Below are 11,633 nucleotides of genomic sequence, written 5' to 3'. Positions count from 1 at the left end.
GACTATAATCTCAGTCATGATTGTAATTTTTTCTGACAAATGAGTGATATAGCGACCCTCTGAAATAGAGGGGGCTGACATCCCGGCGTGGACTAAAAGGCAGCACTTAGAAGCACGATTAAATAATTAATATGGGTTTTATGCCCATTTTACACCTCCAAATTATGGTATGCCATATATCAGAGGCACGGCGGCGGCGAAGGAGTACCACGTCAGCAAAAAATTCATGTACAGTAAATCTTTGTGAGGGAAGAGCCAGAGGCTGCAGATCATCTGTGAGGGGGGTGAAGGATGGCAAGAATATAACCTATAAGAGGGAACTATTTTATTCTTATCACACACACACACACACTTTAAAAAAAAGTTGAATTAATTGTATCAGAGGGGTTGCTGCTCTGATCACACTCTTCAGCTCATGTTCACTAACACAGGAAGTGATTCAACAGCAGGTGGCACTATATCATAACGTCTTAATATAATAATATCATTATCCTAATATTCTAATATCTTAATATAATCATCATAATATCCTCATATCTTAATATAATAATATCCTAATATCCTAATGCCACCAAAGTGACTGAGCAGCACATAAGAGGCCTCAAACCCTGCAGGCCTTTTCTGTCTAAATCTCTAAACATGGTATTTTTAGTAGAGATTTCCCTGCCTAAACACAAACCTTGTAATTTGCACACAACAAATGGCTCCACCAACAGTCCGGCCTGTCACTAACCCTCATCTCGGTTCTGTTTCACCTTCCTCTAGATGGCACCATGGTCCACGAAAAGATGAGCCTTTCATTTTCAGCTCCTATCACCTTGTAAATGTCTAGCAATATTACTTGGTACTAAATTATTATTTTTCCCTTGTGTCACATGTCTGGCTACTTGATTATCTGAAATAATCTGAAACCCTAATTATATTTGTTTCATTAATTAATACAATTACAGGGAGCAATCTTTTTTATTATTATTGCCTATTTATGTGTTGGATATCAAAATGTTCTTTATTAGAAATGCACCGTTTAACTTTCATTGATGATGAGATAACACTGGTCTTATTTGTTATCGAAATGCTTCCCTTAAATCAATGCCCCTCACATCCCCCCAACCTGTGATGCCCTCAGTGTCTGGGTGTTGAGGTCGACCTTGTCCTGGGACAGCACAGACGAAGCTGCACGACTCCATTAGGGCAGCCTGCCTGCCACAACCTGGGTTTTTGTAGACGGACGTACGCAAGTGGAAACTGTGAGGAAATGGAGATTCAGAGCAGGGAAACCAGGGAGTCAATTTAGTCACTCTCTTCTACCTCCTCTCATGGAAGAACAAAGCCAATCTCACGCCGTGGTCTCGACTCGAGTCCGTCTCTGAGGAATTTAGGGAAAGAACAATTCCTAGCATCTGTTTCCTGTTCGCTTGCGTAGAGGAAATTGGGTGAAAATCACACCAAATATAAATAGAATCAGCATTCAATTTGCAGGAGCTAAAGTTGGTTACTGTGGCCTTGGACTACAAATCTCTTTGTGCGTCTGCAGCATGAATTGAAAACAGAGATATCAGACATCTGCGTTGAAAATAAGAGAACAACAAAGCAGGACACTTGTTTCAGTAATTCTGTAATTTACACTGGAATTAACTATTTTGTAGGACACAAGCACAAAATAATTTTTTTTATTTGCACAGAAATACAAGTTAAACATCGAATTACAAAGATCTGAAAGAACAATAAATAAATAAAATATAAAATACATTTTTAAAGTTTGGATTAACCTGTTAGCATGCAAGTGAATAATTGAAGACTTGCATTAAAATGCTTCTAAATTTTGCAGCAATATGTTTTATCATGTTCTATACCAAATAGATAAAGGAGTCCATTCACATATCCACATATTGAAACGATTCAGTAAAGGTGTTTGTGTCTTTAGTGTATAAAAACAGTTTATTAGTAGTGAGTCATTAGATTTATTCAAGGTAGCGAGTCAAAAATCTGGATTAATTAGTAAAAAAAACTTTTCTGGATTATAATCCAGATTCGTGTGTGTGCGTTTGGCCTCTGAAGGGATGGATGGACTATTTTCATTTATCATGTATCTATGAATATTACTATTATTAACTTTACTTGGATAATGTTGATTTCACTTTTAGTCCGAGGCACGGTGGCCACCACAGTCTGTATTGATAATGCCCTTTTTAATTTAGCCATATGTTTTTATGATCCTGTATGTGGACAGATATAATTTCAGGTTCCCTCAGTAATACAGCGTTTTAAGTTGTTCCTTTTCTTAAAAAAAAGACAGATTAATCAAAATTTAAAGCTGGTGCTAAAGTAACTACAAGAATAAAAAAACTAAATCCAAGAACGCGACCATTTGAACATGTTTAAACTGGCGACTGTGACTTTTGTTCTTTATAGTGACGAAGAGGAAGGGGAGTGATTATGCTAGGAAACAGTCCGATGCATTGATGTCCAGAGAAGATAGTGTGGTGTAATAAAAACCTTTATTTACAGCTCCTCAGCGAACAGGAACAGAGAAGTGCTGTGTTTCCCTCTGGCACTAATTGACTGCCTGCAGCAGGAGAAACATGGACTCTCATCCCTCACTGGCTCTCAGATGCAATAATAACCACGATGCTTTCCAAAGTCATCCTAGACTACAAACGTAAATGAATATTCATTTAGATGACACAGGGATCGTCTAATAGAACGAGGACTCGCCACTAGTGTGACACGGCATGCCGACTCTGTTTAAATGGTGAGAGCTGGTCGTGATCTGTGGGGATCCGAGTCCATTCAAGGCATGCTCCTTCTTCCTGCCAGGGAATTAAGGGAGGGGGCAGGTGTGGGAGGCAACATAAAGCCATCTCTCCCTTCCCCTAATTTTTGTGTACAGGCAACAAACGACCACAAAAGTGCTGCTTTCACACTTTTCTGCGGTCCGACATTGAGCTCCCAGCAGAACGAGACAAAGGAATGGTGGGATGATGAAGTCCCGAGCAGTGCGGGGCAGGTGTTTCCTCGGTCTCCTGGGAGCAGGGGAGTACACCTGCCCACTACTAACCCACTGTGATGGATCGACGGGGCAGCAACTGACTCAGCACCTCAAAAGCTCTACCTGGGATTAGAGCACAGAAGACCTGATTGAAACACACTGTCATCCCACAAACAATAACACACATCTGTCTTAGAGGGCCGCCCCCCCGCGCCCCCCTCTGTAGCATCACCGAGAATGATTGTCCTGCTGATGGTGAGAGGACCAATCTGTGGGATGAGAAGCAATGGCTTTATTTCTGCAGACATGATGTCTAATGGCGCCACTTAGATAAAGTAAGCACTATCTGCATCACTATGAAGCAGCTGAATTATGACCTTAGCCCCTGGTGATGCAACACACACACACACACACACACACACACACACACACACACACACACACACACACACAAGCCTAATTCACACCTACAGGAATGACATGAAACAAATTTTCAACATGCATATACCGAGACATCACTTTTTACAGAGAAATTTATTCTGCATCGTTTTGAATTGGATGACATTCAGGAAGAACAGCCGTAAGACCTGCGTGTTCCCAGGAGTCGATGACTAATGTAGCATAATAGCCAGTGGTGGCGTGGGTCATTTTGCAAGTAGGCACATGCAAATCCTCAATGGCCTTTTATCCAGTTAGAGAAACGATTGCTTTCAGTGAATTATAACACATTTATGGCCTTTATAGATTCATTTTCTTTGTATAATGTGCAAAAGAAAAAGCCCAAGAACATTTTATCATGGCATTCAAAGTGTCTCAGGAAACAGCTGTTATTGAGAAAAATGCAGCGTGCAAAATATTAAAATATACTATTTGATAAACACAAAGTAAAAAATGTAATTTGTGCCATTCCATCTGTGGGGCTTATGTATTTACTTTGAGCTAATATTATAATGCCAAATACAAAGGCCACACAAATGAATAAATAATAATTCATAATAATAATACCGGTACTTGTATTTCAAAGAAAATCACAAGATTCATCCAGATTGAAATTAAATTCAATGCTTCCTTTAAATACTCTAGAAGATCAGTTAATTTTTTTTTACAAATAAGAAACCGTTAAGTGCAGCAAATATTTAGCAGCATTCTAATATGTGATGCTATTGTGATTTATGCCACAGCATGTTGAGACTTTGAGCATGTTGAGGCTTTGATCACCTAAATTACATGCAATTCTTTGAAGTAACTTTGGAGGGAGCCTGAGGCTTGTGGTTGAAAGTAAATACACGAAGACCTAATAAATGGCAGCACTCGTGCTTAATATTAGTTTGAGAACGATAAATACGTCTAGATAAATATTGCATTTGGAGAAGTCGAAGCGTTTTCTATGACAGAAACATTTTCCATTGTGGTTCTATACGACACTTTATGGTTCTTTATTCCGTGTCATGTCATTTTTGGTTTGTAAAATGAACCTTTACCTGCACATCTTTTGAATGTTCTCCTTGTCAGATTAAAATGCTTTGTGCTTGTGTTTTGAGGTGGGAACAGTGATGTAAATGTTTGCAGAGCGTCTGGACGTCCTTTCATCTGGTGGCGGCGGCATCAGAACATCCCGCTGCACTTTGTTGTTGCCGGCCTCGCTCCCTTATCTTGTTCTGTTCTGCTTATCTGGCCTGTGTGCAGAGCCGGCCCTCTAATGAGTGGCTCGCCTGCACCTCGCCCCCGTGTGGACGGGACCGGCCGCTGTCCCACACGTCCGTCCACACGGGTGGAGGAAGAGGTGGAAATGCATCCCTCTCGCTCTCTCTCTCTCTCTCTCTCACACACACACACACACCTGTGCATCTCCACACACATGTGCCCACCACATGCACGTTAGAGGTTGGAGCAGGACGATATGCTGAAATGTGGGACCCTGCTCCAGGTGGCATTGACAGATTTAGAGGATGTTGTGGATGGAGGTGGATGGAGGCGGGCCTTTGGAGGATACGTGTGACATGTAACATGCAGCGGTGGCGTGGAGTGATGACATCCTCTGTTTAATGAGCAGAGTAGCTGCCTCCCGCGGAGAGCTGTAAATCTGCCCGCTATCACTAATACAGGAAGTATTATCTAATAAGCAGGACTAATTTCCATCGAGCTGAACCCCCCCACGAGAAGTTTCACGTGTGTTGAGGTGGACAGGATAACCTAGTTGGAAAGTTCTATCACTGAAGAGCAAGGGTGGAGGTTTAGTGGGACGTGGTGGCCGACGCCTCCCGAGCCTGAGGATTGTTAACTGAAACACGGTACCGAACGGACGCCAGACGTCTGGCCGCTCTTCCCCAGCTGCCACATTCCTGAGCCGGGCTGCGGCTCTAAAGGGCCTCCGTGTCAGTGCCCCTTCAGCCTTGATTTGTAGAGTGCTGGTGTCAAAGGGGACTACTTTGTAGATGGTGTGCTCTGCTTACCTGTTTCCCCCTGGCAGGGGCAGTAAATGTCACTCTATGACACTCTCTGGACTATCTCACCCTGACCATTACAAGGCTCTGGGATCAATAGACAAACACGCCAAGAAAATCAGAAGTTAAACTAGCAAAGCACTCAGAGAGAGCAGACCTCCGCCAAGCAGCTCGTTACCCTCCGAACGGGATCTATGGGGATCTGGATCAGCACCAAAAGGTTCTAGATTGTTCTCGGTATCTTTAAACACCAAAAGTTAAATTGAATCGGGCTTCATGTGTATTTTTAACTGGCCCATCCTTAGCTATAACTAAAAGGCAGAGATAGCAATCTTCTTTGTCGTGTCTGGCCTTTGTCCACAGATTGCGTTTCAGAGGGGGGGGGGGGTCGTAATTGCTGACTTTTCTTTAAACCTTATTAAATCATCCAGAGGCAGCATTAGGGTGAAGCTGGAGTTGATGATACTGCACCGCTCATGCTTTTAGGAAAAGGAAAGATGCTGACTGCACTTCATCCGGGGGATTACACGCTGAATTCAGGTGAAACTGCTCCAAGCTAAGGAGGGATCACCGTGGGAGGAACCACCGTGGGAGGGATCACCCTGGGAGGAATCACCGTGGGAGGAATCACCCTGGGAGGAATCATCGTGGGAGGAATCACCCTGGGAGGAATCACCGTGGGAGGAATCACCGTGGGAGGAATCATCGTGGGAGGAATCACCGTGGGAGGAATCACCGTGGGAGGGATCACCGTGGGAGGAATCACCGTGGGAGGAATCACCCTGGGAGGAATCATCGTGGGAGGAATCACCCTGGGAGGAATCACCGTGGGAGGAATCACCGTGGGAGGAATCACCCTGGGAGGAATCACCGTGGGAGGGATCACCGTGGGAGGAATCACCGTGGGAGGAACCACCGTGGGAGGAATCACCCTGGGAGGAATCACAGTGGGAGGAATCACCGTGGGAGGAACCACCGTGGGAGGAATCACCCTGGGAGGAATCACAGTGGGAGGAATCACCGTGGGAGGAACCACCGTGGGAGGAATCACCGTGGGAGGAATCACCGTGGGAGGAATCACCGTGGGAGGGATCACCGTGGGAGGAATCACCCTGGGAGGAATCACCGTGGGAGGAATCACAGTGGGAGGAATCATCGTGGGAGGAATCACCCTGGGAGGAATCATCGTGGGAGGAATCACCCTGGGAGGAATCATCGTGGGAGGAATCACCGTGGGAGGAATCACCCTGGGAGGAATCACCGTGGGAGGAATCACAGTGGGAGGAATCACCCTGGGAGGAATCACAGTGGGAGGAATCATCGTGGGAGGAATCACCCTGGGAGGAATCACCGTGGGAGGAATCACCCTGGGAGGAATCACCGTGGGAGGAATCACCCTGGGAGGAATCACCGTGGGAGGAATCACCGTGGGAGGAATCACCGTGGGAGGAATCACAGTGGGAGGAATCACCGTGGGAGGAATCACCGGAATCACCGTGGGAGGGATCACCGTGGGAGGGATCACCGTGGGAGGAATCACCGTGGGAGGAATCACCCTGGGAGGAATCACTGTGGGAGGAATCACAGTGGGAGGAATCACCGTGGGAGGAATCACCCTGGGAGGAATCACCGTGGGAGGAATCACCGGAATCACAGTGGGAGGGATCACCGTGGGAGGAATCACAGTGGGAGGAATCACCGTGGGAGGAATCACAGTGGGAGGAATTACTGTGGGAGGAATCACCGTGGGAGGAATCACCGGCCGTGCTGGTGGATCTCTTGTTTAATTTTTAATAAAGGTTTTTAATAACTTGCCGTTATTGGTACTGTCTTTCTGCTGTTGTGTTTTCTCCACATCACATTTGCTGTCAGTCCCTGACGGACAGCGACTGCCGGAGTTCAGGACCAGACATTATTTAGCCGTCGTGACGTGTTCCTAAAAACACTCGTGCAACGGTTTGATCACTTGTGGCCGTTTCTCAAAGGCCGACATGCTCAATATGGATGCTGAAACGCCGAAGAGGCTTTTGTCTGAACTTAATGAGATCCTGTGGAGCTAATCAAATCAGAGCAGAGAGCCCCCCCCCAAACATTTGCTGTCTGCTTCTTGTGATTGCCATCTCTTCGTCTGGAGGTGGAAACAGCAGCAAAGCTACCCCCCCTCTTCCTCTTCTTCACTTCTTTGCCCTCTCCTTTTGCCCCTCATGTGTCTTTTTAAGTAGTCAAAGGAGGGAGTGACCACGCGGGGGCTTTTCTCTTCCACTCCCCCCCCCCCTCCCCCCCTGCTCTCACTGCTTAACCTTGACAAGTCAATATGATACAAACGCAATTTGCTTATCTCTGCCTGACATTACCACTGCTCTCCCTGCTGGGGGGGCATGGGGCCTGCGCCATTAGCATATCTTACAAACATGCCCCCCCCCCCCCCTCTCTCTCTGAGCAGCCCCCACTCTTTCTGTACAGCATAGATTATAAAGGGAACAGAAAGGCGTTACTCTAAATCCTCACCGGTTCCCGTTCTCCTCTCTTTGATAAAGTTTTATTCCTGTCGTGACCGAAGTGATGAAACATTTTGCTCATCGGTTTTTGGCAAACTCCAGATCACCCCTTATTCCAGAGTGCACAGTAACATGTGGCTGCATCTGGCTGGCGCTCCCTGGCCGGAGACACGTTCAGCTCCCTGGTGTCCCGCTGAAGGGGGGGCTCTAACCCAGGCCCATTAGTCACCTGACCCTGGACACCTCTCACTCATCCCACCACAGAAGGTAGCATAATTGATAGGCATCAGCTGCAGCTATGGTCTCCTTGGTGGGGAGCAGTGCAGGTGTGGGATATGCACCTCATGTTTGGGTAAGACGGTGCAGGGCGGGGTCCAGGACTCTGGGCCTGTCTCTTTGCCATCACTCCACTTGAAGGTTAGATGATTTAGGAGCCCGGGAGAAAGTTAATTTCTCTTGATCATTGTGTGCAACCTGGAGCCTTAATGGCGGGCGTAATTAATTCTGCTGATGTTAATCACCAGGGCTGGTCCCCACAATTATCAGCCCTGTGCAGATGGGCCGCGGTACAGACATGAAAAATTAGAAAAATGAATCTGTAATGGGGTGGCAGATCTAATCTATGTCAGAGAAAACAAAGTTAGGACGAGCAAAGAACCCTAGGATCCAGGTGAAAGCCCCCCCAATCCCGACAAGCCTGTGTGGCTGAGCTGAAAAATGGTGCCATGTCCAAAGCGTTCGGTAATTACTGGGGCATTGAATTGTTCCATTGTTAATTCATCACAGGAGCAGAGGTTAAGTTCAGCATCTCCTTTCTGGGCCGTGGGTTTGCAGAGGAAGGGAAACGCTTCTGGAGTCACTGTAAGGTTAATCAGGTTGTACTCTCAGGTGTGTGGGCTTTGCAATCAACCTGCAAAGTAATGGAAACAAGAAGAACGCACCACAAATGAGCCAATGAATAAGAGTGCTGCACACTCCCCCGCAAAACCAATAGCTACCCCCCAGTCACAATCAGGCACACGCACATGCAAATAAATGGACCCACAAACTCACAGATACACTTGATCGTTTCAATCACGAGTCCTGCTGAAGGAAGAATTACTAAAGCATTAGTGGTCAAAGGACGGTGGCTCCCAGGGGACATTTCCTCTGCCAACGTCAAACAAAATTAAGCAAAATTCAACTGATTAATTGAAATAACAGAGGAGCCATTTTTCAAGCCCTTGCTTGGCTCTGGCAGTTGGGCATGCCGTCATTCCCGCCCGGCCTGCTTAATTAGTCGTCTACCTATTCTGTCTTTAATAAGCATGCCATAGCCTCTCAAAAAACAAACGAGGAGGTTAGAGCCAATCGTTATTCATCATCATTGTTGGTAGAATGATGAAAACCAAGCAATAGACTAAACTGTTGGCCAGGATTAGTTAGCACGTGTTATTAATGAGCTGAATACATTTCTCACACAATCTGCCCCCCCTGAATATGAAACCTATTTAAATATCACACTTAATGTTAAAGAATAACAAATGCAGGACTTCATGATCGGAGTGAAGCTCGCTTCTCTCTGCTCCAAAAACCCACCCGCCATTTGATTGTCAAAGTATTTAGTAGTAATCACACACGCGATCAATACAGCCTTATTGACAATATCACACCTAAAAGTTTTTCCAATGTACATCAAAGGTCAAAGGCTCATTTTCTTGTAATTACTCGTGGGAGGTGGAGCAAATGCAATTCTTGAGGTGAACCTCAATAAACAATAATAGATGGAGCAGCTGGCAGGTCATTGTTCTGCGGTTCTGTTCCAGCGGTGAGCAGATGTTGACACGGAGCACGGCCGCATAACCTCGCAGCGAGGAAGGACATAAACGCTGCTAAGGTTTCAGCTCAGAGGACACAAACGCCACAGCACAAACACACGAGCACCGAAACGCACGTCCAGAATGCTTCTTGGAGGGCACGGTGATGGAGATTAGCACTGTCATAATTCCAGGGGATTATATGCTAATGTGCTGTTTGTGTGAGAAGATTGCATCGTGGTTGTTAGTGTGACGCCGGAGCTCTGAGATGCCACTTGGCAAACGTCCTCATCGACTCTCGCATGCCCTCCAGGGATTTGCATTTTTATTACCGATGTGCTATAACACCCCGAAAGATTTAATTGAACGTATTCAAATGTGATTCATTGAACAATTACACTCTCATTCTGCGAGCACATAGTGCAATTGTTTTGCCTATACTGTCTCCTCCCCTTTCCTCATCCTCTTGCTAACACACCCACCCCCTTTAAATTAGAAATCGGACTGGCCTTTGTCGGAGACACTGAGGGGAAATCAATAGGTGCATTAATTACAGCAATTCATTACCCAAATAAACGTGGGACTCAACCTTTGCTGGATACAAATTCGGGGGGCGTTTCAGACTTTTGGCTAGAAACAAAGGCCTGGACCGGGAATCCCTATTGCATTAATCTGAGGGATCAAACTCTGCCGAGTGCCGGGGCTCCTCCGGGGAGTGTCCAGGCTGGGATCAATCCCCACGCAGAGGCGCTGAGTTATGGCTACCAAATACAAACGTGATCATGGGACATGGCTGCAGCCCCGCTCTGCTGTCGCTCTGTTCTCTCTCTCTGGCTCTTAATGGGAGTCCTGCCGGCCCACAATGCAGCATGCTAACAGGGCAGGCTCCTGCTCCCGAGACCCCCAGCTGCACTGCCCAGTCAGGGTCTCGTACATACGGGGCCGCAGAGACTCCTGAAGGATCTTGGCAGAGGACAAAGGTGAAGGACATCCCTTTTCCTTATTGTCGTCTCGACAGCATGTTCCTACGTGTGAATTATATCACCAACGGTGGCCATAATAAAACACGATGATGATGGATCACACCGATAAATTACTGTTGAGTGGATTGTTAGGTCAGATGTGTGTGTGTGTGTGTGTGTGTGTCTGTGTGTGAGAGAGAGCTGCGCTGGACAGCAAGGAAAGTACGCAGAGCCTCATGAGCAAGGTAAACACACACACACACACAAGGAAATGACGTGCACGACGGCAAACATACGTATGTGGGTATCAAGTTATACACAATGTAAACTGTGGATCTCAAACGGGAAACTTTAGAATTCCCGACATTCTGCCTTGTGTATTTAAAGAAAGGACAAACTTCAGACTTTCCTGCTATTCAGGTGTGTGCGTTTCATCTCTCTACACTTTCAATAAATACAAAAATTACACATTTGTGCAAAACAAATATTCTAATTCTTTCACTGTTGTTCTGACAAATATTTCAGCTACATAAGCTGCCATTTCATTTTTTTTAAATCTGTAACAATTATGAATTTACTTAAACAGACTTTACAAATGGTTCAACAGGCTTTTTGCTTTCAGACGTTCAGCAGTAAAATACAGGAGTCGTCATTTTCATCTGGGACAGACAGAACTGATAAACAAATAAAGATGGTTTTATTACATGATGAAAATGGATCAGATATAAATACTCATGATTCTAAACATAGTAGCAGTCTTCTGTTCGTGCTGTGTTTTGCCATCATAAATACTGGCCCAGTTTATCATTGCTGGTACCGTCGGGTAATTAACTCCTGCCAGGTGAACTCACCTGGTACACACGCTTGGTCTCGTCTGACCTGCTTGTTTAATGGGGACTGACATTTCATTGGCCCAAAAGTTTGAGCAACCCTGAGACGGGGTC

General features: G+C 45.7%; 1 protein-coding gene across 1 annotated transcript; it reads left to right on the top strand.

Moving 5' to 3' along the window:
* Positions 1–3,226: 3,226 nt before the first annotated feature.
* LOC137902370 (shematrin-like protein 2) lies at positions 3,227–7,493 on the top strand. The gene is made up of 4 exons (XM_068746456.1): positions 3,227–3,244; positions 4,676–4,772; positions 5,995–6,815; positions 7,419–7,493. Exons 1-4 carry the CDS (start codon positions 3,227–3,229, stop codon positions 7,491–7,493), a joined length of 1,011 nt encoding a protein of 336 aa, XP_068602557.1.
* The last annotated feature ends 4,140 nt before the right edge of the window (positions 7,494–11,633 follow it).

This window comes from Brachionichthys hirsutus, chromosome 12, assembly GCF_040956055.1.
Source record: "Brachionichthys hirsutus isolate HB-005 chromosome 12, CSIRO-AGI_Bhir_v1, whole genome shotgun sequence".
Taxonomy (NCBI): domain Eukaryota; kingdom Metazoa; phylum Chordata; class Actinopteri; order Lophiiformes; family Brachionichthyidae; genus Brachionichthys; species Brachionichthys hirsutus.
Note: the sequence above shows the minus strand (reverse complement) of the source record. Positions and strands in the feature narration are given on the sequence as shown.